Source organism: Amblyomma americanum, chromosome 9, assembly GCF_052857255.1.
Source record: "Amblyomma americanum isolate KBUSLIRL-KWMA chromosome 9, ASM5285725v1, whole genome shotgun sequence".
Taxonomy (NCBI): Eukaryota; Metazoa; Arthropoda; class Arachnida; order Ixodida; family Ixodidae; genus Amblyomma; species Amblyomma americanum.
In genome coordinates this window covers 130848540-130874677 of record NC_135505.1, presented here as the reverse complement: position 1 = coordinate 130874677, position 26138 = coordinate 130848540, and the positions used below count along the sequence as shown (strand labels likewise).

The 26138-nt window shown below is 44.7% G+C and overlaps 1 protein-coding gene across 1 annotated transcript; it reads left to right on the top strand.

The window, feature by feature from the left end:
• Positions 1 to 148: 148 nt before the first annotated feature.
• On the top strand, positions 149 to 25789 carry LOC144105522 (uncharacterized). Its single transcript, XM_077638644.1, has 14 exons — positions 149 to 289; positions 1737 to 1772; positions 4501 to 4587; positions 4749 to 4817; positions 5561 to 5650; positions 10150 to 10283; positions 11228 to 11281; positions 16858 to 16893; positions 18303 to 18320; positions 20353 to 20367; positions 20523 to 20552; positions 21294 to 21314; positions 23699 to 23779; positions 25677 to 25789. The coding sequence occupies exons 1-14, from the start codon at positions 164 to 166 to the stop codon at positions 25756 to 25758; spliced, it is 879 nt and encodes a 292-aa protein (XP_077494770.1). The 5' UTR covers positions 149 to 163; the 3' UTR covers positions 25759 to 25789.
• The last annotated feature ends 349 nt before the right edge of the window (positions 25790 to 26138 follow it).

The window sequence follows — 26138 nt, the reverse complement described above, 5'->3', positions numbered from 1 at the left end:
AAGTAATTGATGTGATACCTGTCACGAGAGGCGTTTGAATGCCTTTACAGCAATACTCCACTTACGCAGATGAGGGAGTAATACCACTGGTCAACAACATCGAAATCGCCCTTGTTGTATTCATTTCTTCCCTTCCCACTAGGCGTACCCCATCTACTTCACCATGCTTGAGGAGAACAAGGCCCTGAAGGCTGATAGAGGCATTCCCGCCCCCAGCGGCTTGGTAGTGAAACTCAATGACGCGAAGAACGCTCTTGACCAACTGGGCACGGAGAAACGATCGGCCACTGTAAGTGAAGTCCGGGCTCTCCCCTGTTCGCTAGCCTAAAACTGCTTAAAGGACTACAGATGCGTAATTTTAGTTGCATGTTTCCTTCTTTGAAGTGATGCGTTAGACATTTGAACACATTGTTAACCACGTGACATTCGTCTAGGAAGATTAAAGAATTTATAACTGAATTTTTTCTTTCTTGCTGTTTGAGTTTCATCAACTGAACGATGGCTTTACGTGTATTTCGGTGTTTAGATCACGTGAGGCACTAAAAGCCTGAAATATAGCCGCTGATACATAGTTTATTTCTCCATAACCCTTAAGCCCTCCTGCTTGCAGATTTGGAGTGACAAGAAACGACGTACCATTAATTATGTAGCCGTTTTTTTCATGGGTCACTGGACCTAAACACTAACTACACGTCACAGCTATTGTTCGACTGATGAAACCGAAACAGGAGCGATAAAAAATTCAATAATTATTTAGCGGTCGTATGCGAGTATCACGGGGTTTCTTGCATAATAATGTCTAACACACCATCCAAAAAGAAAACATGCCAGCGCAAATTTGGTGTCTATACTCCTTTAAGGAGCATGAAAACTGCTGTACCATGGATAGAGTAACTGATGAACTGAATAACTGTTGGTGAGTCCGGGCAAGGTTAGGACCAGGACAGAAAAGGAATGAATGGAGAAGAAAAGGACAACCTACCATTCTATCTCAGTTGCTTACCGCTCACGCCAGTATTATGTTCCAAGACTCGCGTTAAATTAGACCGGGAAAACTAACAACTTTTAGCATTTTGCGTAAATTCAGTTGTAGCTAATGTAAGCGTTGTTAGTTTTTTAAAATATGTCCCCTTTCCACCCATTCCTTCACGGCACTGCAAGGGTGTCCACTTACCGTAATGGCTCATAACGAGGCCTTGTTGGCGCTTCGTGAACTAGCGACGAGAGCCAAATTGAAGATACAAGAGGTGAAACAACACCACTAATCTATATCGATTCATGTATGCAGCATGTTAAGTGGTGTTAGGTCGTGCTTGGCGATTGCTGTGAGATCCTTGTGCTACTGCTTCACCAGGCTGGGCATTGCGTAAGCGTCCGCTTCTAGTTTATGTCCTTCGCCGCAGTCGTAATCTGGGGGGGGGGTGTTAAAGGTACCCTAAAGTGATTTTGATGGGCATATTCTAGTGCAGCAGATCTGAAGAGGTGGTTTTTGTGGGTATTCCAGTGAAATTTTAATGCTCTGCGCGCACCCTGTAATATAGAAATAATCTTTAAAATCGCTGCTCGCATAGTAGCTCGCTACCGATTAGGGCGACACACCTCACCTCGCGCCCCTTTCTCCTATGACGTCAGTGGGCAGACGAGCAGTGGCGCAGATGCTAAAATTGGTCGATTGGGATCCTTGTAAGGTCATTTTAACATCCTCAACATAGTTTCTTTTTTTTTTGGACACACAGACCAGCGGTTCTATCAAGACCACCGAGGACGCCAAGGTAAGCCACGGTGCGAGGCGTATACATTGCCTACATTGCAATGTATAGTACATTGAAATTTTGTCAATACATTGCAAATTTGTCAATAGCCAGACCACCTATTGTCGTAGAGAGAGCTGTACAAGAAATGCACTAAATAAAAAGGCAAAAAGAAACGATATTCTTAAATTGTATTTATGTTTTTCGCTTTGTTCAGAGCTGCAGCTTCAGGCGCCAGAAGAATCCAGATCGAAATATATGAACGAGGGGCAAAGCGCAAGGCTCCCCTTTTCTGGATTACGTTTAATGCCTTTGTCATATGCGTTTTTTTTCTGTTCAATTTATAGAAAGTGCTTTGAAACATCGAGGATGCAACGGGAAGCTAGGACTGAGGAGGAAGCCACAATGTTTTGATAAACAAATTTTTGCTGCGTTCATTCGTCAGCTTTTATCCGACATTCCTGTAGACTTCGGTTTGATCCGATATTAACAATGCGGTAACACTAGCTCGGCTGGAGCCCCAAAGCTCTTAGTGTGGAATTGTTAATTCTTGGTTTCCATGTGCGGCTGCGAATTGCAAAATATAAAAAAGACCCTATAATAAAGATAATTCTCCCGGGCGTTTCATTTCCTGGTTCTACATTTCCTAAACTTTGCGGAAAAACCCCTCGCTCTGGTTACGTTTACCAATGGACAGCAATGACAAATTTTTGGTAAGCATGCACTATTAGGTTGTTTTTCTTTTACAGTATTTTGCCACGGAAATGGGAGCCGCCGCGATGGCGCACTGGTTATGGCGCTCGGCTGCTGAGCCGAAATACGCGAGCTCGGTCCCGGCCGCGGCGGTCGAATTCCAATGGAGGCGATATGCTAGGGATCCGTGTGCTGTGCGATGTCAGTGCACGTTAAAGAACCCCAGGTGGTCGAAATTTCCGGAGCAGTTCAGTACGGCGTCCCTCTTAGCCCGAGTCGCTTTGGGACGTTAAAACCCAATGAATCAAGTTACCTTGTTGCAGTACACAAATAAGATATTTTAAAGACAAGGCGAATGGTACCTTTATAGTATTTGCACCTTACCATACCCGTGATGATGCCTCAAGTGCAGAACTTCTGCTATATTTAACCCGCGGATGGACCTTTAAAAGTTGCAGCTGGCATTTAAAAGGCAAGACAGTGCTAAAGAAATAGCATTCGGGGCTATCGCACACGATCTCCGCATTGTTCCGTCTGTGACGGGGAATGGGGGAGGGGGGATGCTGTTTTCCCGAGGCAATGTGGGGGGGCTTTGATGTGGCTTTGTTTCTAGATGAGTATTATCAATTTATAATATGTCCAGTAAGAACGAAAAACAGCCACACTGGAAATTTTAATTCCCTCCGGCCCTGTTCGAGCTGTAGACCGGGCCCCGTCTTCTATAACTACGTAGAGTGTATGAATAAAGCCAACATTCACTGAAACAGAGGTAAAGGTAGGGGAATGTTATTTGTGGTTTTGGTTAATGGGAAATTAGCAGTGCACTCATTCTTTACATCAACTATGAGTGATAAAGTAGAAGAAAAACAACCAAATGCCCTAGGTGGGATGCAAACCCAGGACCTCCGTATGTCGCGTGCTGTGCTCTATGAACTGAACTATACGGCGGCCGTCTAATCTTATACTGTTGAGTGTATTTACGTTGCATATAAATTACCTTGAGAATGTCCATCTGCGTCATCCCGGGTATTAGCGGTAGATTTAGGAGTGTCTGTTACACGGTACCAAGAATACTAGAATTGATGCCCTCTTGAAGGTATTAGTACACAAGGATAGGGAACTGAAGGGCGCGTAGCGTCAGCTGCTCACGCCGAGTAAAACATAGGGGAAGGTTTAAATTTTTTATGATCCTGAGTAGTTATATTTAATGTGTGTTGCTGCGTATAGTTGTATCTTATTGAGGCCTTTTTTTGGTAATTTGGTAAAAAACGTAGGCCAGACAAAAGCATTGGTTGAAAATGAATATGATTAAATGTCTTATTTTGCCAGTCGAGGCTGTCCATTACAGCTGCATGTGGGAAACGGTTACGGCACGAGTGCTTTATGGGCGTTAGCCATCTGCAATACGTACGTGGTCCCAAAAGCGAGTAGTTGACACAGGCATAGAAACCGTAAGTGACTTGCTTTTAGGGACATTCCTTAGAGCGAATTTCTCATAGGTGCACTTATCCTGAGTGCGTAAAAGCTCCCCCTTGCTCAGATCGAACGACAACGCTACATTTTGGGCTACGATTTTCAAGTTATCTCTGCGCCAGGAGACATTAGAAAATGCCTTTGCCTTAACTGCGTCCTAATTTCACTCGTGCGAAAGCCTTTATGCGCGTCTTGCGTCTTTTTTCCGTTGTTTGTAATTTTTTGACGCCAAGAGTCAGTATACCTGCTTACATATTGGACACCCGTAATAATTAGTTGTGTGCTTCTACCGTCGTCCCACTTTCCATTACAGTTTTAAACCATTGTGCACGAATTCACTCGCTTAACAATGTTCGCTTCTGGTTAAAAGATTCTTTACGCCCCAGCACTGTCTCACCCCCAACTTGCTCACTTGCGCCACTGCCTAATAATTAAGCTCACCGCTTACTATTCTGTTCATCTATCCATCGGTCCACCCATTAATTTCGCCGCCCGCACACTAAGAGCCCACCCATCCACCGACCACGCTTCTTCTGATTGTCTGATCTACTGCTCCGTTATTTTCGCTCTTTCCCCACCACAGAAGGTGTCCGCAGCTTGGCGGGAAGGTTTTAAGGCACTAGCAAACGATGCAGAATACAAGGGAGCCATAGAACGGGCCATGAACAAGGTTAGTAAGATGTCCGAGCACTCTAAGCACCCCAACTTTGCAGATAATATGAAACAGCCTTCCTGCTTTGCATTGGAGCACAAACTGCTAGCATTCGCGAGTAAAAGCTTTTTTGAGCTCCTGCAGTAGTACTGCAGTTCATTGGTACATTTATTTTTCAGGAATATCTGGGGTCCTTGCATCAATACAGCGAAAAGCATGTGAGCAAACTAGGGAACTTGACGCAGCAGGTAAGTTCCTGCTACTATTATCAAACCAAGGCACGAAACATGGCGTATTACTCGAGACGCGTGCAACCTCCTTCACAGAGTTTAAACAAAAGACGGCTGTGGATCATCTTTCTTTGCTTAGCACTGCTAAGGCATTGGTTAGCTGGTGCTGCTTCTGCGCATTACTGCACGCTACTTGGACACAGAAAACTCGCAGAGTATCAATGTGTTTGATGCGACAGAGTATGCGTTAGCATTAGTGTTTCCCCCTGACGCTAGCGGGTGCCGTTATCCAGTCCATCAATCACCGTGTGACACGCCGAACTCCCTCTCTGCACGCCCCATCCAGTGCAGCATTCGCAGCGCGGGCCGTTGTGCCCTCTCACCACTTCCTCTCACTCTCACCCGTCTCTCTCACTCTCACCCGTCGGCCCTCGACTCTGATCGGCGAGCGGAGTTTCATCTCTACTCGTCGGCTCCTACCGACTCGCCCTGATTCCACTTTCTCACTGCCCTAACTAGCCTTCCTCCCTCTTCCTTTCCCACGAGGTTTCACACATTGCCGCCCAACGCCGGACACGTTTTGTGCTTAAGAAAATTCTAAAGCTAAAGCAATAAAAACGGAATCGAACACACGAATAATGCTTGATACAAGTTTTCGCCATTTTGATCGTTGGCGGCAGCTTTCTGTTGGAGGTACTACATGTATAGCGAAAGATACGTGGGCCTCAATTGACAGAAACATATATTCTGCTTCCGCCCAGGTATTCGGCACCGTTGGCGACTGCAAGCCCCTCCACGATTTCTACGAGAAGTGCCTCGATGCCTTCTGCAATGGTACCTTGCTCAGCATGGTGAGCAGCTTGCTGCTTTACTCCTGGTATTTATTAGGGGCTGTTAGCACACAGGACTTAAGCAGTCCCGTTGGCATGCGGCAGCGGAAACGTGTATCTAGGCGCAGTTACGCTTGAATTTCCTGGTTCAAGCATTAGGTTAAGCGTTACTGCGCAAGACCACCACAGTAAACTCGATAACATGTGTGTATTTAGCGGGAGCATGGATTGGCGGGGTGAACATCCGGCCCGTAGAAGTGGGAACACTGGCCTAAGGATGCTTATTGTGCGATTGATTTTCATGCATTGCTTGACCGTTTGATCATGCCATTCTAACAAACAGGTTATTTGCAAGAAGACAAAAATACAGGAATGTTGGAGTAGAATTAAGGGTACGTGCTTTGAGGGGCTCTCTATGAAGCTCGCGTACTCGTTCTTAAGTAGGGATAGGTCACGAATGACGACCATCTATTGTACAAGAATAAATATATGCCAACCATGAGTAACTCACATTTTACCCTAAGGCACGGTGCAAGAAAATTGGCGGTGGTTTAGCTCTGGTTATACCTGGAGTGACGCGATAGCTACAGCTGGCCGAGTGGAACTTGGTCATGTGACCAACCACGGGACGAACCACGTGATCAGCCACGGCGCCGCGCCGCCGGAAGATGCTCTGCATCACGTGACCAATCACGCGTGACAGCGTGGCGGCGCAGCCACAAGGTGGCAGCGCCGCCACAGGGTTGCAGCGCCGCCACCGCCACGCCGAAGGCTCGGAATGCTACCGTAATGTAGCTATCGCTACATTATATAGGTGGGCAGACAACACGCGAAACGCATTGCACGCCAGCGGCCAGATAAAGTAGCAGTCGTTAACCTCCAAACCGGACCTGTGTTCGCAGTGTGTTCTATCGGCTAAGCGTTGAAACATCGCAGGCTGGGAGACAAACATACACCAGCTATCTCGTTGCCACAAAACCCGCATGCTAACGCGCGGCTCGTTTTTTGTCGCTTGGCCAGCTGCCAACGTTTCATGCCATCCACGCCTACAGATCCGATCGCAGCATTTTTTTTCTAAGCTGACATTTAGACCGGGCGCGCAGGGACGGGTGCAAGAGGCGGCGACGAATGAGCGGCACAAAGATGGGATGAACAAAACTACCAGAGAACATCAAACGAGAGTTACCCGTTTAACTGGCTCAAATAACGTACGAGAATTGGCCTCTCATGCGGGGAGTCATCTCGTGGCGCATAGAGGAACTAGACCTTATCTGCCAACGTCGCGGTTCACTGCGTCGTCATCTATATATCTTATACCGAGCAACGCAAAGCCCGCTGTTTACAGGAACTTAGCCATACGCATTAGGAGGCGAAGCTGGCTCACACAGAGCTCTCCCTTCAGCGCCAGCTGATCGGCCTGGCATGGAGGGCCATATTTGCAGATGGTTCCCCGGACCTGCCTGGGTGAACCAACCGCGTAATTACTTTATGTTAATGAAGTTTATTCTCTCTCTGTCTTATGCTGTGCCTTAAAACGAGCAGCTTTTCGCTCGCTAAAGCAAGAACAGAATAGTAGAAAAGGGTCGGTATTGTGTTATTTGCCCGTAGTGGTCTTTTAAACGAATACAGTTAACACCGTTTTTAGTTCTTAAGAGATTTTTTTTGCATGTAGAGGAATAAACATTCAGTGCCAGGCACCACATGACGAATTTCTGTAAAATGAAAGGTTTGATAGTTGTCTGACAAATTTAAATTACACTTCGCGCGAGTTCAAGGAAAGAGCGGGTATTAGTTCGTTGGAGGTGAAGCGGAGAGTCGAAATGGGCACATTCCCATCCATCAAAAATGTTAACACGTGGAAGCGAATTTTCTGTTTGCATAGACGATGCAGACTTCGCAATTACCTAATGAAAATTTTCTAAATGGCGTGGCAGCTTGCATATGCGGAGAAACACATAAAAATGCTCTTATGAGCTCTGCCTGTTAAGGCAGTAGTATAGCGGACAAGGAAATATGTGGTTTTTTTTTCTTTATGCCTTAATTTTTTCTTTCTGTCTGAAGGAAAGTGCCATGTATTTTGTGGCGCCGCATTTTTCTCATGTTCACGTGGCTTGCTTGCCACAATGAAGAACGACAGAGAACTTATGCATTGTACGTTGATCTGTGCACTTTAGTTGGGCAGATCGCCTGAGACTTGAACCTCCCACGCTTGTTGAACTCGCGGACTTAATTGTTCAAATTGCGTGCAAGAAAAATATGGTGTAGTTTTTCCACATGCGTTGTCTACAGTTTTAAGAGCCCGAAGATGCAGCAGACGGTTGTCACGAGCCTGTAAAATTGATTTCACAAAAGATTGCGCTTCCCCACCAGTGCGGCGATGCATTCTGAGAGTTGTGGTACTCCGGTCGGCGCTTGCGCTGGTGCGGGGCATGGTGCACACGACGGAAGCACGCCTGTTCGAGTCACGCCTCACGGTGTTTTCGCTGCCTGTAGACTGACTTTGGCGGGCAGACGTCTTACCCTGATCGGCGTCATAGGCTTTTAGAACAGCACAAAGTGGAGCGCCCCGGATTTCGCGTTTTATCGAAAAGAAACCCGCCGCGGTGGCTCAGTGGTTAGGGCGCTCGGCTACTGATCCGGAGTTCCCGGGTTCGAACCCGACCGCGGCGGCTGCGTTTTTATGGAGGCAAAACACTAAGGCGCCCGTGCGCTGTGCGATGTCAGTGCACGTTAAAGATCCCCAGGTGGTCGAAATTATTCCGGAGCCCTCCACTACGGCATCCTTTTCTTCCTTTCGTTTTTCACTCCCTCCTCTATCCCTTACCTTACGGCGCGGTTCAGGTGTCCAACGATATATGAGACAGATATTGCGCCATTTCCTTTCCCGAAAAACTTGTTATTATTATTATTATTATTATTATTATTATTATTATTATTATTATTATTATTATTATTATTATTATTATTATTATTATTATTATTATTATTATTATCGAAAAAAAAGGTTCTCAAAAGAGCCCACAATTTTGTCAGACCGCCGGCTGAGAAGTATGTTAAGTGCCTTTACTCGCCCATTTACTGATGTACCTATAGATCGGTGCACATTAAAAATAGTAAATTTCTTAGGTCTAGATCATAACGGCTCCCCCCCCCCCCCCCCCCCCCCCCACCCCCGGCATTTAAGCGTGTAACAGGGGATGAATTTAGCGGGGACGCGGTCGACTGTTTCGTCAAGCCATTTCTATGCCGATTTCTGCGTTATACAAGGTTGTGGTGAACAATTGCGCGTATAGTTTCTGTCATATTCTGGATTACAAAATGCGTGAGTGTTGGATGTATGTACGGATTCACTGCTCATAACTCGTCTTGCTACAGTAACCTTACCACTTTTTTTTAATTGAGTGAGAAAGCGCGCGGAGATAAACGCGCGGAAACAGTGAAAATATTTCCGAATAATTTGTCGCACTAATGTTTTTGACTACTCGTGATATTCACGTTTTAGCAACTTCCATTCACGTCAGGTTATCACCTACGTCCTACCCAGTATTTTCCACAACAACAATAGAGGGCGAACATTTCAGTTTGGTAACGCGATAACATTAGAAGCCTCATCAGGCAAAAATGCGTCGTCGCTCGTGAAATTAGTCCATTGGCTGAAGCGAAGTGACGTCACCAGGTGGGAGCATTCTCATTCGCTTGAGAGAGTTGACGTCAACAGACTACAAGGTATGTCGCGTCTGCTAAGTGCATCAAAAGCTGTTAATTCTATCGATTTTGCAGATAATGGATTTAGGTTTCGCTGTTAACTTTTACTACACCTATGTTTAGCCCTCTGTCAATTGTTCGGGCCAGGGCTGAGAAAAAATGGAGTAGGATGAAAGAGCCCGGTTGCTGCAGTTATGTTATCCTTGAAACAAAAGAAAACTCTGTATCTTAGGCTCGTAGAAAAGCCTAAGTAAACGTTGCGATATTAATAACCATTCCACTCAAGCATTGCGCACTTAAGATCCCTCGATTGTTTCTTCCTTTCACAGTTCACGCTGAGACGTGCGTTTATAGCAGCTTAAATTATGATAGCTCGCTCGTACACCTGAGCTTTCTTCATCATAAGCGGCCAAAGACTAAGTAGATATATTAAAATATTTCCTCCTGTGAGAAAAAAAAAATTGTAGCTCGTAACTTTTTTTTTATAAAAACCGAGCAATAATAGAAATTTAAACGGCAAGCATGTAGGATATAGGTGAATGGCTGAATGGATACTGAAAATTAACGCGGCAAATCAAGTGGCATGAAATGCATTAATTTTATGATAATACAAAACGCTGCATTGCTATGTGTAGCAATGTTCTGCTGGCGAAGTCCGCGAAGGTGACGGTTATGCTCAAAGTGCGTCGAAACAGAGATTCTAAGCGGATAGAAAGCGCGGTGTTTTCAGTATTTGGCAGCATTCTATACCAATCCTTGACTCATTCATCAATCTTTCTCTCCATGTTAATTATGTTTAAAAATGTCTGTTGCAGAACGGCGTCTGGTTCGCCCTGTGGCTTGTGTGCGGGATGTTCACCTCCCAAATTGCTGTCGGTCTGAAGCTGTCCAAGTACCTCATGAGGATGGACGACTACCTGTACGAAGGAGTCGAGGTTGAGGAGTCCGTGTGAGTACATGGGGCAAGCACTGTGCCCGAGAAAGCTGTAGTACATTTTTGCCCCAGCAGGTGTCGGTGCGATCGTTTGCGATTATTTTCGGATATTTCGTTTCGATCGGCCTCTCACCATCACACCAGTATTCGCTATTTAAGGTACAATAGCTATGCATAATTGCGTCCAGTTAAAAGGGACACAATCGTCGCGCAGGTGTTATGTTTGGTTGTGCGTGTTCTATGGCCCTTTACGAAACATGCATTTTTTTTTCGCTTCCTTGCGACGTTTATATTTGCAGTGCCAAGTGCTAATCTTGTTCCATAAAAGCAGATAACAAATTTTGTTGTAGTTTATGTTAAATAACAGCCTTTTCTTCTCATTCACCTAGTACGATTGCGCGAACGATGCAAGGAGGACTGGTGCCAACAGCACTCGTATAATAAACCCACTTAGAACAGGCGTTAAATAATGAGGACGTTACTAGGATATTAAATTAATCGTTAAAAGAGCAGCCGGGTATGTCACGTGCGAAATGTCTTCTTAGAACCGACGTGCTCGCAATTAGCCGTTTCTCACAAGACCTGAGATTTCAATTCAATTCACCTTTATGAAAATTCGCGAAAATTGACTGCGTGAATTCGTGATTGCGTCAAAATTATTTGCGCTAAGATTTGCGTGAAAATTCGCCTGCTGCTCAGAAAACTGCTTCGAAAGAAATGATCGTGGGCTCGGTAGGTGCAATCCGCTTCCGGAAGCCGCCATAAGCGCTTGCGAAGTGGAAGTTGTGTGCCTACAGCTGACGCTTGCATCGGATAGCCGACACTGACTTTACATACGCACCACAAGCTGTTGGCTTTTTTTTTTAAGTGTTGGAGGTCGGGATATGACAGAAAAGGGGAGCTGCTAATGTGCAGAACGGCCGCGTGAAAAAAAAGATTTTTCTTTTTTTTTTTTACAGGGACAGCCCGGAAGACGACAAGTCTTCAGGATTCAGCGTGAGTTACGCACCGAGGTAAGTATTTTGTCGAGTGTTTGACAAGTTGACCGTGTAGAAACAGCGGATAAAATTACACCACAAGAGCTGAACGGCAGGGTTGAATTTAGTAGAGGGCCGACTGAGATGAGGCTGAACGATATATTCGGAAATGTTTATCTGGTCTAAAAACTGATGCACAGAACTCGGACGTATGCAAGCTTTCCTTGAATGAACGTTGAAAGACACTTTAAAGTGGCTTTTACGCCTGACTATGCACATTTCACACATGTCCAACATTCTGGGACAAAAGATTTGAATATTGGAAATTTGCATGGTACTGATATGAAAATATTGAAGATAATGGTCCATTCTTCTATGTAGCAAAATGTTTCTTCTGTAGTGTTTCCATCGCCCGCATCGAACAGTTAAGACTCCCATAGGAAAGGAAAGGGGAATGCTTTTTGCAATAGCAAAAGCGTTATTAGTAAAACAATGCGAGTCTGCCGACGGGAGATCTGCGCATATATTGATTGGTGTAGTTAAAAAATGCTTTCGTCCAGAATAGTTGGGTATGAACACGTATTGTTGTGCACAATACGTCTACTGTATCAGGTTCTACTGCTTTGTGTGCACATACCTTGCGCCACGTTACTCTCTGCAGTGAGTTAGCGTGTACTCTCACCTTTACACCGTCAGGCGCTAGCTAAGCTTGGGTATTGCGACCCCTTACAAAAATTTCTTTTGACAGTCCATAGACTGTCATAGACTTCAGTCTATAAAGACTATAGACTTTCTATACGCAAATTCTATAGGCTAGTCTATATACAATCATAGATTTGTTGCCATACACTTTAAGTAGAATTTTGTCTATAGTGTGTCTATATACCTATCTCCACTGAAAGTCTTGAAAACACAGATCTATAGACAGTCTATGGAAGATCGATAGACTTTGGCCTTACACTTCGCGAGCCTGCGCTGGTCAAGTTAATCTTTCGTCCTTGCCTGTGTGTGCGCAGTATCCTTTATTGAAATGTCTGACCGACTCGGCCAATAAGCTCTCTCAAACTTCCTGTTGATTGCTGTCTATAGACATCCTATAGGCAAAAGTCTACTGGTCCAGTAGACATAGGTCTATAGACATTTCATAGATTTTTGACCTGGCAATGCTACGGATCTTTGTCTATAGGCAGTCTATAGACCTTTCCTACTAAACCATGAGTAGAGCATTGAAAAAAAGCCACAACACTGTCTTCACAAATAACATGACGATAAATGTACCCACAAATTTAGTTTATTTCCAAGCTATCCTCGCTGGAAATATGCAATAGATGCACCACATAAGAATGCACCACACTATGCAAACAACAGTTGAAAGTAGCGGTTCGACTAGTTTCCTCAGAGGCATTCTTGCAGCCTGTTGTCTGCAGTAAATGAGCCAGTCATGTTGACGTGTACGGTACAAAGGAAAAAAAATATAAAGGGAACTGAAAAAATCCACTCTATCTCTACACACGTGCTTAACAACGGAAGTGGAATCTTGGCTATCACTCTCTAGAAAGGTAATCGATCTTTTGGTTCTGTTATATGGGGTTCAAAGACCCAAGGTGGCTTAAGCTATAGAAGGACGGTGTAGTGAAGGGCTGCAGGCAATTTCGTTCACCTGCGGTTCTTTACCGTGCACCGCCGAGGCCGGAATGGAACGTGCGTCTTCAGGTCACCAGGCGAACACAATAACACCTCAGCATCGCGTGCCGGCTTCCTCATTTCAGTAAATATGCATAAGTGGTTTTCATAAACCATTGTAACAGAGATCCATGATTCCTGGAGCACTCTCACTCTACACTGAATACCTACTGCCAATATGATCCCTGTATGACATTCCATTTAAATTAATTGGAAGAGAAGACTTCGAAGAATTGCGCCACATATCAGCATTGACTCATTACGAGCTGTTGAGAATGGCACCTTGACAAAATGCATGTACAATGCTCCTTACACAGGCATCCCACCAGGAGAATATTGCTGGATTTATTCTTATACCCGCTATTAAACAAGCGCTTCAAAATACTCTGCCTGAAGCAGGATACGTACGCCGATACTCAACGGGTACAAGCCATGCGAAACCTACCAGGCAGACTGCGAACCAGTTCACCACAGTTTTGCGCCCCCATAACTTCAAGCGCAAAAACGAAACAGCATAGTCATACAACAGCGCGCGCATTATCTACAGAAAACTCAAACAGAACATAATGGCTGCAGCTGTGCCGTTTCAAAAGCAGAAGCGACGTTGAGAGAACATACGCATTAATGTCACGATGAAATGGCCTCTCAAATTCACGGTTTTTTATTCAAGTGCAGCCCGAACATAATTGTAAAGTGGTGGTTTTGCATGCAGTACCCTAACCTAACGCTGCTAGAAAATTCAACAAAAGCAACAGACGCGCTCAAAGTAGGAACTATTTCAATGAAACAACGTGTTCAGCAACATGCGCAGCCTAAATAACACAGCGCGAGCTGAAGTGCATTCGTTTGCGGAAATAAGCGCCGAACTACATTCGCGTTTTCATAATGTACCAGTCTGAGATCAGAAACGCATACTCTGCCTCTCGCAGAAATTCTGGTTGAGAAATTTGTGCACGCGTTAGCAGGGTTGATGACCGAGCCTCTTGCAATGAAATGTAAGCCATGTCTTGTCGAGGCGACATTTACTCAGCTTTGAAAATGAAGTGCCCGCAGGCCAGCGGCAGCGGCCAACGGCTCGGATAACAGGGATGGACGAATCCATCAGTGTGCAACGAAAGGGGAGATGGGATGCAGCTCGTAGGTTCTTCGCGGTGTTTGTACACGCTGGTCACTAGCGCGGGCAACTTTTATTCAACCATCACATTATCAGCATTCCTCCAGCGCCGCTTGACCAACTTTTACAGACGTCCCGCGCGTCAGTATCTAGCGTTACAAAACATCTTTGGCAAAACGTAGCAGTCCACTTTACGCGCATCGAGCGATCGTCTACACCTAACAAGCAATGCACACCTCTCAATGAACAGCATTCCACTGTCCGGACAGGCGATAACACAAAGATTAAAAATAAATGTGTTCCACCTTAGGACATGAGTGTGCGTTTCCGAAAGTGCCAGTAAATCGAGCTCACAGGGCGCTGACTAACGCATTGTTCCATTTCGGCCGTTATTCACGGCTGAGCGATATTTTGGCAGCGCATCTAGCTTGAAACACGAAAAAAACAGTAAACAGCTCGCGAGGAGCGGCATACCATCACGGGTTTCACACCGACTGCTTTTGCGCGCGTACGGGAAAGACAGCGGCACAGTCATAGGCGGCATTAGTCGGGAACCTGGTGGCTTCCGCCGCTAACAACGCCGCTTACAAACGAAGGTATAAGTTGCCGCTGCGCACATAATCTGTTCTGCACACACTGCTCTGCTTAGAGTGGTTTAGGAGACCAAGTGAATAAAACATGATCGTGTAATCTTACCGTCAGTGGGCGATTTAGCTGGATTTCGTTCGAAACGTAATCCACGGGAGAACACGCCGTTGACACTGACACATCTTCGCACACAGTTGCTTGCAGCCGAGATGATTTTCCGCCGTTTCGCGGTAAAATGAGTAAAACGTCAAACAGAAACCCATTTCACGATCGCATCTTTACCGCTCGCATTCTTGCCGTGTGTAGCTTGACCTGCTATCCAAGACCACATAGGGCAATTGGTTTATAAGCTTAAATTCTCCACTCGCGCTTTAAAAAATGAACAGTGGTTTAGCTTTGGTTAAACCGAGGGAGAAGCGGTAGCTTAGGATGGTTTAGCCTGGCAAGGTCTTGTTATGCTATGCTTTGGTCGTCTGTTTGTGCTTTGCCAGACTAAACCATCGCGAAGCTACTGCTTCTCCCTCGGGCGAACCAAAGCTAAACCACCGTTAACTTTCTTTTACTGAAACGTCGAACTAGTTACGTACTCGGTTTAGGAGGCCGTGACGTCGCGGCCTAGCACGTGAACAGCGCATGTCGACTTCGTTCCTAGGCGCACCGACGCTCCTCCCGTTATGTACTCGGTTTAGGAGCGCCCTCTTTCGAGGGCGTGGGTTCGAACCGCCACTTCTGACAGCACGCATCGTTGGGTTCCGTAGGCGAGGCGTGACCAGAACCATTTGCGTGGGGAACAGAAGAACGCCAGTTTATGGGGAACCTGCGCTTCCATGGTGGCACTGCAATTGTTCCATTCGGTGACTCAAAGCTGCTTTTGTCAGCCGCTTGGGCCACTGCAAACGCGAGAACATATTCTGCGCGATCAAATACCCGCGTTTGGCTGACAGCATTCATTGCCTAGCTTCTCTCCGCGTAGCCCACATAGCTGACGCACGGCACGTGCGCCTTCGACAGAGCGCGGAGGCTCACGCCAATAAGCACCCGAAGGTGGCGCGGAAAAGTACTAAGAGTACTACCCAAAAACTGCCTGCTCTTCTCGCTAGGCAGTGTGTTCTGGCGCTGCAATCGACAGCGCTAACTTCAGCGCAAGTTCTCCATTGAACAGCAGTCTACTTGTATACTGGAGTGGGAGAGGGAGTGTTCCCTCGCCACCACGCTTCGTTTGCGATATAGATATCGGCCGCGTCACCCGCGCCGCTGATGCGAGGGCCCGGCCGCACTGGATGCGATGCAATCGTTTCGGAGCTGGCTCCTCTCCTTCAGGGATGACAGGGGGTTGTTTGGTTTGTACTTTAAGTTGAAAGACATGGTGGTGGAAATTATAGGGGAAGGCTGAGAATGGTGTGTGGAAGAGGTAGGAAAGGATGCTGACTTGTTCTACAGCTGTGACTCACCGGCACCGTGAGTCACAGATTATGTGTTTCTATGCTATGTTTTTCTGATGTGACAATTTCGCGCATTATTAATAAACTTTACTAAATTTGTCAGTTAGCGCAGCACGAATGCTTGCCGTATTATACTTCCTGTGCTTCCTTGCGGCGTCGCGAATGTAACGTTCACGTTTTCAGTGTTGGATAAGAAATTTAAGTTAATCTATAAAAGACAGAACTGCGCGAATAAGACAGGACAAGAGACAGAAATGAAAACGACACCATAGCCGCATACTTCCAACTGTTGAGTGAAAGCACATTCTACATAAGCACGGAACCGAAACTTGCAACCACTTTATTATTCGCTCAGGTAATGATATATGGTTGCACACAACGATCACAGTCTTTCTTTCTCGAGCAAGAAAAAAAATGAACAGAATAACCAAAACCCGCTAGAATGTTCTACTCAAGTTAATCTCTCTTCGCAGTTATTGTGGCGCCACATATTCGTAACGGAAGGTAAGAACGATGTGAGCTTCCAAGAAAAGTCAAGAAACATCTCTTGTCTTTCGCTGTGCTCAGACGAAAAACTGAAGGTAATAACGATTTGAGTTTCTAAGAAAAATTCAAGAAACATCTGTGGTCCTCGGCACTGCTCAGACGAAAGACTCGGAAAGTCCCTTTGCGCGAAATGTTCAACCGTTTCGCTCTCCTAAAAACATTCATACCAGTCATTACTTAACGTGCCCATCGTGTTTATTTATTTATCTGATGATATTTCTTAACTATTGCTCATTCAGTGTCGTAGCAGCACCCAGTGGCCAATACAAGTGGAGGTAAGTGCGCACTGAACGTTTATCCAAAAAATAGTACACTAGCTATGTGCTTTAGATGGCTGCAAATGCTTATATTGACTTGTAAGATTTGCTGTGGTAGCATTTATCAGCAGTTCCTGTACCAAAGGTCATGCCTGGCCTAAGTGCAAAAAGCATAAACAATAACGCAACAACACCACGTCACCGCGAACTTCACAGTATGGCGAAACAGTAGATAATAGGTTTAGCTATTACGTTGCCTCGCATAGTCAGGCCCACTGGTATATAATCACCGCATTGACTGATGCACTGAAATACATAAATGTGTCACCTCTCTAGAGGAAGATGATACAACCACTGCTGCGCATTTGCAGCTCACAAATCTTTCAGTAGCGCCTTGTTACAAGAGAGAGCAAATATTTAGGAAGTTTTGAGCACTGAATCGTATTTTCTTCTATTCTTCGATCATAATTCTGAACACTCATTACGCTTCAAAAAACACGAATATATTCTTTAGTTTTCTATAAGTCTTTGAGTATTTAGTTTGAGGGAATGCCGCAGTTTTGTTCGGCGACTATTTTAAAAGCAGCAACACTACGTCTGGTCACAGAGGAGGGCTCTGCACTGCACCACAACCCATTCGTGTGGCAGCATAAATAATATTCATCAATGAACTACAACATTGGGCGGCGCGACAATTAGTTCCCTGTGCTGATGGCAGGATGGTGTTGCGTCCCCTAGCGGAGGTCATCAGTGCTGCGCCTGTTGAGTGTTGTATCCACAAATGCACTCGTTATAGCGCCATATGCTGCTGCACTGTACTAGCGCTTCGCTGTTATCGCTCGCTGCAGCAAGCAGCCAATATTATTGGACTTATTGGAGCAGTATTCCATGTTATTTTTACCTACAAAGTTCATGTTCGATTCGGTTTTGAAAAACAAACTAGAAGGCGCACGCCTCTACTTAGAGCAAACTCAAGACATTTTACTTTCATGCAGAAAATTCGTAAAGCACGTTGTCATACATGAAATGTTTGCTTTAAAATGACAGTATCACTATAAGAAAAAAGTGTCCTCCCTGTAACCTCAGAGCCAGCAAGTGATGGATGGAGGCGTCTATAACGTAGTTTTTTTGTGCACTCATGCTAATTTACTGCACAAATATTATGGGATGGATGACATTATATAAAGAAATAATGAATAGCAACCTTTTCTCTACTGCAAAACATAGGTCTCTTCGATGATACTGGCTAGAGGATGCATTCGTATTATGAAATCGCTTACTTTAGTTCTTATTCTGCCAGCGCCGATAAGTGTGTCATAATACTGCGGAAAACAGTGAAATACATGCGCTGTAGAAAAATAGGGTACCTTGCATGAAATGTAGGGCACACGTGTCTCTCACTGTTCGACATTGTTATCCCATTTCAGGCGGCCTCGATATGATCCGTGAGTACCGTCATTTCGGACATTCTTTTTCAGTTAATTTCCTCCTCCTTCCTTTTGTGACAATAAACTGGTAAAAAGCTGAGCCTGGCTGTCTGAGTTTTGCACAGATGTTAAGACTGTGATTTGGCAGAGTGCCCGTAGATTGATGGGAACTTGGGTCCTATTTTTGGCGCTTAAAATATAAAAATTGAGGCAGCCAGAAATGGCAAGGCATAAAAATTTTCACAGCACTCTGCACCCTAGCGATAACTACACAGATTCCAAAACATAATGGTTGCTATTTTTTGTGAATGCACGACCAGCTTTAGTTTTACCGGCCAACACTGCAGCCATGCCGTTAGATCTATGTGGCCCACAGCCTACACCGCATGCGCAATTTGTGCAGCGCGGGGGTGAGCACCTGTGACGTAACTGCCTACGTGTATGTCCCACTATTCATGTAAGCACAGAAATGCTTAAGACAGAAAGAAGTGTCGATGGTTTAAAGAAACTGCGTATGTTCGGCGTCGTGGTAAAGCGAATTTTTACAGCTGGACTGGTTAGGATTAGTGGTGCCCTTCGGAGCGTTTAGTAACCCTGGATGTGGGTGTGGAGGTGGAGCATGGGGCTAGGGGTGTTGGCTAGGCCTGCGTCACGTGTGGTCGCCCATTCATACCTCTAAGCGTGAGGTGGGGCAGGCGGAACGGGGGAGGGTTTTAGAGAGGGGTTGCGGCGTTGAGAGTGTCGATGCCGATAAGCAGTAATGCCGAGGATGCCGATAAGCAGTAATGGGGTGGGGCGTTGAGAAATGGTGGTTTAAAGGTGAGGCGGGGGGGGGGGGGAGTGGCGGCATGCACGGACTGCACCGCTGCAGACGAACGCACCACACTTTGGTCGTATGTTTCCTTTGCAGTTGTTGCTGTAGCAAAAAAGGAAGCACTCTAAAGAACGATATTTCGGCGGAAACCAATGGGAGCAAACTGACATCTGCAAGACACTTAGAGTACAGGACTGCTAACTGGTGCCGTGTCAACGTTGCAAAGAGTACAGCATAAGAGAGCAACTGAAAACGTGTGCTATAGGGCAGAAATGAGGAGATGAGATCAGAGATTAGCCTGGATAGGAGTGGCGCAGCACAAGCCCCAGGGTAAGGGTAATCGGGGATCAATGGTAAAGTGTTTTGATGAGTTGCGTTGAGCTGCCTGATCAAGATGATGGAAGCATTTGTAAGATGGTCTAGCCATGCCTTGCTTATGAGTAAAAAAAATGAGCGGTAGTGCAACCGGAAGAGAAATCCCCAAGTGTCACATACAGGAGCTCAATAAAATGGGTAAACATACACTAGGATACAATTGCACGTGCAGTGCCATGCTTGATATTACGTACACCATCTGTTCGCGTTGATTTGTACTAAAGAGCTCCCTCACACGTTTTCGACAGTCATGGCACTTCTGCTAAGCCCTATGGACGGGCTTTGATCGCCACCTGAAGTGGAGACGTCACGGCGCTTGTGTCGAGTGAGGAAATGGAGGCTAACTTGCTATTCGGAAAATTTAGCATCATTAACACAACTATGACAATGACCATGCCTAATCCAGGAGGAGCTCTCATGCAAAACACTAGCCAACTCACTAAGGAATCATGCAAAATTATGTGCAAGTTTCCGATCTCTGATAGCTAAAAAATAAAAAGCAAGCAATAATACTAAAGACCACTGTTTTTTACCTTTGGCGTAGCTTTGCTAAACTGAGATTTTCTCCTTGGGACACTCCTGGACCAATAGCGTCCCCTTATGAAAAAAATCTGCAGTGGAAGCACCCGGCTTAATGAGAAAGGTTTCTAATGAGAAAAGGTTCCTTCAACAGCAGTTTTTAGTGGCATTAATCACATATGTGTTTTAACTCACTGTGTGGTATAGCATTACCTGACGGTCTCTGATATCCACGTCTCACCGGAATAGTCAAATGCACGTCTGAATATCAGAATGAGAAATGCCCTGACTCAAGCTGTTACCGCGTTGTACTACATGTTGTTTCCTTTTGCACCATTTCAGAGAGGGGAAATTCCAGTAAGTCCTTGTCTTTATATATTGGAGTTTGGCACCAGCTCAGTTGTAACCTCAGCTGGGTGCTATGACAGCAAAACTGAGTGCTGTCTAGAACATAGCAGCCACTTACACGTTGCATAAACCGACAGGCTTTTCTGACTTTTTGTCGTTTTCAGGAAATTTGAAAACAACCCCTACCACATGCCGTAAGTCAATTTATTTCATGCATGCGATAAAGTTCTATGAAATTAGGGACTTCAAAACTAGTGCGTACGAATGTAGTGATGACATACAAATGTTTAATTATTCGTTAATGAAGGAACCTAAATTTATAGCTCGTCTTAAATTAAAAACAACTTCTTTATATATTGCTTGCCACTGTGGCTGAGTGGTTCTAGCTTGAAGTTATGAAACATGAAGTCGCTTATATAATTTGCGCTGGGCAGCCACATTCACTAGACGAAACGCGAAATGCAAAACCGCCTGCATATCTATTGCCGCCGTTGTTAAATGGACGAAAATTGTCGAAATTATTTCGGAGGCCTTTACTGCTTCGTCATTTATTAGCTGGGTGTAAGCTTGGTACGTAAAAATAAAACGAATGACATGATAATGCCTCACTTAAGGTCAGTAATCTCCCAGTCGCTAGCAAGTGCTTCCCCTGAATTGATGCTATTCGGCCTAAATGGACATTAGAATGTCTAAACAATTGAGAGTCCCTTGCACTCCTTACGCGTATTGCAAAGCAGTCCATCACCGTAAGAGCACTGCATGTCATAAAACAGGCAAGCAATGCAATTAGAAACCAGCACTGAAACATTGGCCTGTTCAGACCTGCTTTGTTGAACGGCCACTTGCAGGCCCCTTCAACAAAGCGTTTGCTCTATGCCAAGAAAAAAAAATGTATTCTCATTCTGATACTAAACACCCGCCGTTCCTCGCGACAGAGAACTCGAAGCCTCCGCCATGTAAGTACAGCTCGTGAAGTGTTTCTACATCCATCGAAATTATAGACACATTTTTTGCCGCCTATGGCATTAAAAGAATGCGACTAACCAGTACCAGGCGCTCAGTTCGTTCCAAAAATGGGTTTCTTCGCAACTTACGAAAAAGCGGCTTCACAAGCGGAGAAGGTTCTCGACGGCTTTATGTTGCGTGCTGACGGACCAAAACAACGAGAGCGAGACATAAACTTAAAACTCATTGATGACGAATTAAGGTTTGGCTATAATATTGCTTATGATAATGCTTATGATTATATGATAATTGCACACATTATCGAATACCGATTTATTTCCGCATTTTTAAGACAACGAGTCTACTGGCACGGAAAACAAGTTTTACATATTACAATGTTGCCCGAAGCTTAGCTTATGTTTGAGGCTGGTGACCCGTGCTTACATAGCCACTAGGCATTTTTCACAATGTGTGCGCGATCGCTATACTCCCCCCCCCCCCCCAACCCCTTTGTGATAGTAAAAGAGCTTTTGCCTCATTAGAAAGACAACTTTTTTACATCTCACTGGTATATGTTGTGAATAGCAGTAATTGTAGACATGAGTAGAGCTAGCAAAAAATGTACCACACAAAACAATATTTTTGTTAGACTTGTATACTTGGATGCAGTGTTTCAGAAAAACTACTTCCCCAAAAAGAAGGCTGCTTCGGTATCTTCTAAATGAAATGTTAATCTAGGTATGTTAATAGCGATTTTTGGCTCCAGAAAATAGTTATTTGCAGCCGGCGGAATAAAAAGATCAAGAATTACAAAAATGGTAAAATGGCACACATTTGGGTCGCGCATGTTTAGTTGAATATGCAGAAATTCCTGCAGCCGCACTTTTTAGCTCTTCGATGTTCACAATTAACTAAAATCGCGAAAACGCGATCTAGACTGATGACTGAGTAGCAGATAAACATCTATTTATAGACGCAACTAAAGGTTCCCATAATTATTCCGAAAAAGCGAACAAGTTCGCCGATTCTGCGCTAATATAGTTACATTGCTCGTAAATAAATCAAATTAAAGTGACATCTTTCCTATCATCAAGAACAAAACAGCGCTGCATTACGCCCAACCTTTATGGTTGCGCCAGTATTGGCCTTTCACTGTGGAACTTTTCCTAAGGGCGACTTTCTTCCGGTGCTCATGCAAGAAGTGAGGCTGACGCCGGGCTCGTGCACAGTGCGCTAATATGAATTAATTGACTTGTGAGTTAAACACAGCGATGTTACACTAGAGGAAATTTGGCCACTTATCTATGCTTCAGCGTTCAGTTGAGAAAGATTAATTCACAAATGTCAGTAGGCGATAAATGCTTGCGCTGCAATGAAGAAACTGTGCAGCACGAAGCCCACCTTGCAAGAACCTCCGTTCCTTTTTATTAAGGCGAAAGCCTTTCTTGGCTCATGAGTGTGTGCAAGACCTGTCCGCAGGAAAAGTGCACAACATGTGTCCGCTCCACCTGTCAGTCAAGCGAATAGAGAAAAATCAAAAGAAAAGAAAATACAGAATAAAAAGAGAATAGAAATGAAAAGTAAAAGATAATTAAAATGCATAAAATGAAAATAAAACAAAAATCGAAATAAAAAAATGTGAACATGATATAAAAAATTAAAAATTGACGGAGAAAGAGAGGACCGGGAAATGATTTCGCATTTCCGCTTGTAAGCAGCCTTAAGTGCAAATGAATTTGATTTCAATGCGAAAGCATTACATGGCCCAGCGGCAACGAAACTCAGCGTCGTTAACCTCTAAAGTAATCACAAAAAATCCTACGTGACGTCACCGTGGTATCAAAGAAAAATAAATATTTCTTCCGAAAGTGCGCAGAATATTAACGCCCGGGACTTTCAGATTATGAGGTTACCACGGAACCAATAGGTCACAAAACCGCAATGCTTGTTGACGAGGAAAGGTGAACCTACTATATGCGTTGCCTTACGGCTGTATGCTAACAAGTAGGTCTGTCATTGGGAAAATAAAAATAAAATGAACTAAAAATGCAAAGAAAATCAAAATAATAAAATCTGTTTCCCATTTAATGCGCGTAAGTAGTCCTAAGTGCTCTTCCTAAGTGCTCTTCCTAAGTTTTCTTTTTTTTTTTCGCTTGTGACCCACTTTCACGTTTAGCATAACTATCAAAAGCGCCTTTGTCGGTCGGCAACACCAAAGTTATTGCGAAATTCTGCTACGCGTGCCCTGCCGTACATGAAATTCAGCCCCCTGCCACGTGCGCCTTGCCATACTTGACATCCAGCCCCAAAAATTGACCTCCTCGCATTGTAATTGCACAATGCCTGTATTGTTTCGTAATCGGCTTTTTGTTTCACATGAACATCCTTCCGGCAGGATCAACAGTGCCGACGACAGCGACTTAGACACGAGGCGCTGGAAGAAAGACAAAAAGAGGGAGTTCGTCATCGATTCAATGTGAGTGCTGTGAAGCCAGTTTGCCTGAAGTTAAGCTTTCCGTGCTGAGCGGGCAATTAAAAATAAGACAAGCACTCCGACTAAGGCCGGGCTACTTCAAAGCGTAACACAGGTGACACATAAAGAAAAAAGCTTCCAGGCCAAGTGTCTACACCCAACTGTTTATTTCAAACAACGCGTGTAACGATATACGGTATGGAAATGTTTCACGAGAATAAACAAACAAAACATCACACACATGTCAGCAAACGTGTTGTCAACGTTTAAAGCGCACTGACGTTGCACTGACGCATTCACCAGCACTCTCTCGGACAAAGAGGGCTTCAAGGAACACGCCCCTGCCACAACATCGCAACTTCTACCCAGGATGTTTGTATCCGTGAATATTGGTTCACAGCCCCTACATTTCTTGCAGTGTTTCGGCAGCTGTAAATTATACTCCCTTTTCTATGGATAGCTCAAGCTCGCGCTCTCTATCGTTAACACATCCACCAGTCTGTACGAAATACTTTTCCGTCCGAAGGAGGTAATTCGTGCACAAAGCCGAATGCGAAGTTCATATCCGGCTGGACATGTCGCTTCCCAACACAACTTTCTCTGTGTCGGCCTGTGGAACACAACACTGTTTCGGCCTATGGAACAGCCCGCCATTAACCGTGAGGTTGTCTCGCAGTGCATCGAGCGAAAAAAACAACAACATCGAAATGCGTTATAAAGGGGCGTTCCTTCTCTCCGTTCGCATTAAAGAGCGGGCGGTCATATGCCCGATTTGATGCAATGAAAATGGTTTTTTGAAAACTCATTCACAGCATCCATGTCAAAGAACAGGTGGAAAAAAATTGCTGCGAGCACAAGAAAAAACGCTAATCAAACCTGTCGCCATTTATGAGTATGGGCCTCTTTGTTTTCTGGAAAAATCACGCTGTTGCCTGATTCGTGGACAGCGAAAAATGTTTTAAAGATCCGGCTAGACGTGATACCTATCGGAAATTGTGCCTTCTATATATAGGAACGCACTTTGCCCGTGCGATGATGACTGTGCAAGCAAATCGGCGGATATCGCGTGATTACTTTAGTGCGAAGTTTTCACTAAACTAATCATTTTGAACCTCTTGAAGCGATTATTATTTGTGATGCTGCTTAACTTCCAAAAAGAAAGTTGTAGAAGCCAGAGGTCAAAATACGGTTATCGACCAGATGTCTTACCATGTGTAAAGTGCTACCCACGCTTATGACGTACCGCCCCTAAAGGCTGTAGTGTGTCTTAAATATCCTCTGCGTCATTGAAGGAATGTTTTCAGAGTGTATATAGACAGGCAGGTCTTTCACGGACATGTAGGTACTTGGCTGGAGGTAGTATAGTGCATGACAAAATACTTGTAAAAAGATAATAAACAAATAAATGTGTGATATGCCGAAAATACTTTTGTATCTTTCACTTCCCTAACTTTTATAAAAATAAACATAAGAAATAAAGAATTATCAGGGCAACAATGCACGCTATTAGTAGGTTGTCCTTTACTGCGGTAAAAGTACCCGGGAAAACCTGAATTATCTAAATGTTTCCTGAATAGCCCGATAAGTACCTGAATTGAGGCCCGAAAAACATCGCCGCATTTTTGACTTCCAGAATTCTGGGGAAAACAAAATAGTCCGATTAGAACATATGCTTGACCATCGCGGTCTGATAGAATGAAGAATAATTTGGCTGCTCTGTCAGATCGAATTATTCATCAAGAGGAGGATTCATGCAAAAAACAACTTTAGTGCTTAGCTCAGTGTTGGGTTAACGTGTCTGTCTCTTAATACGATCTTGCGAGTGGTAGATCAATCAATGGTAGACTTATTTACTCGTTCATTCATTTTTGTTTTCTTTTTCTTCATGTTGCCTTTGCAGTGCCGACGAAGTAAAGCGAGCAAAGGAACTTCGTGCCCAGGCGCCGCCGCCTCAGCAGCACCACTCCTCAGGAAACAAGTAGCTGAAGGCAGGAGCCCCCCCCGCCCTTCCCTCATTTCCTCAGATTTCTCCTTTTTGCGTTATTTATTGACTCTCTCCATCGTATGCATTTCTAGGAATCACCACGCCATCACCCTTTCACTCCTATGCCTGATCGTGCACTCGCTCTTCATTTAGAGAGATATTTTTTCAGTAGTAGTTTTCATTGCAGCCTTTGGAAGCCACGCAACAGCACGTGCCGATTATTCTCTTCTATCGTAATACAGACGGGTGCGGTCTGTATTGTGCTCTACCGCCTCCGCCTTTGTGGTGCGAACTGATGTGTCCAATTGTACAACCGCTGTAGACCCGCGATTTCCTCCCGTTGTAGATGCATTGCCTTTGTTTTGCATCCTACGGACA

Bases quoted from the DNA above. Each gene is read 5' to 3' on its own strand.
- LOC144105522 (XM_077638644.1), top strand. From the start codon at position 164: ATGCTTGAGGAGAACAAGGCCCTGAAGGCTGATAGAGGCATTCCCGCC. The intron at 5,651-10,149 runs GTGAGCAGCTTG...TGTCTGTTGCAG, and splicing joins ATGGTACCTTGCTCAGCATG to AACGGCGTCTGGTTCGCCCT. The intron at 10,284-11,227 runs GTGAGTACATGG...TTTTTTTTACAG, and splicing joins GTCGAGGTTGAGGAGTCCGT to GGACAGCCCGGAAGACGACA.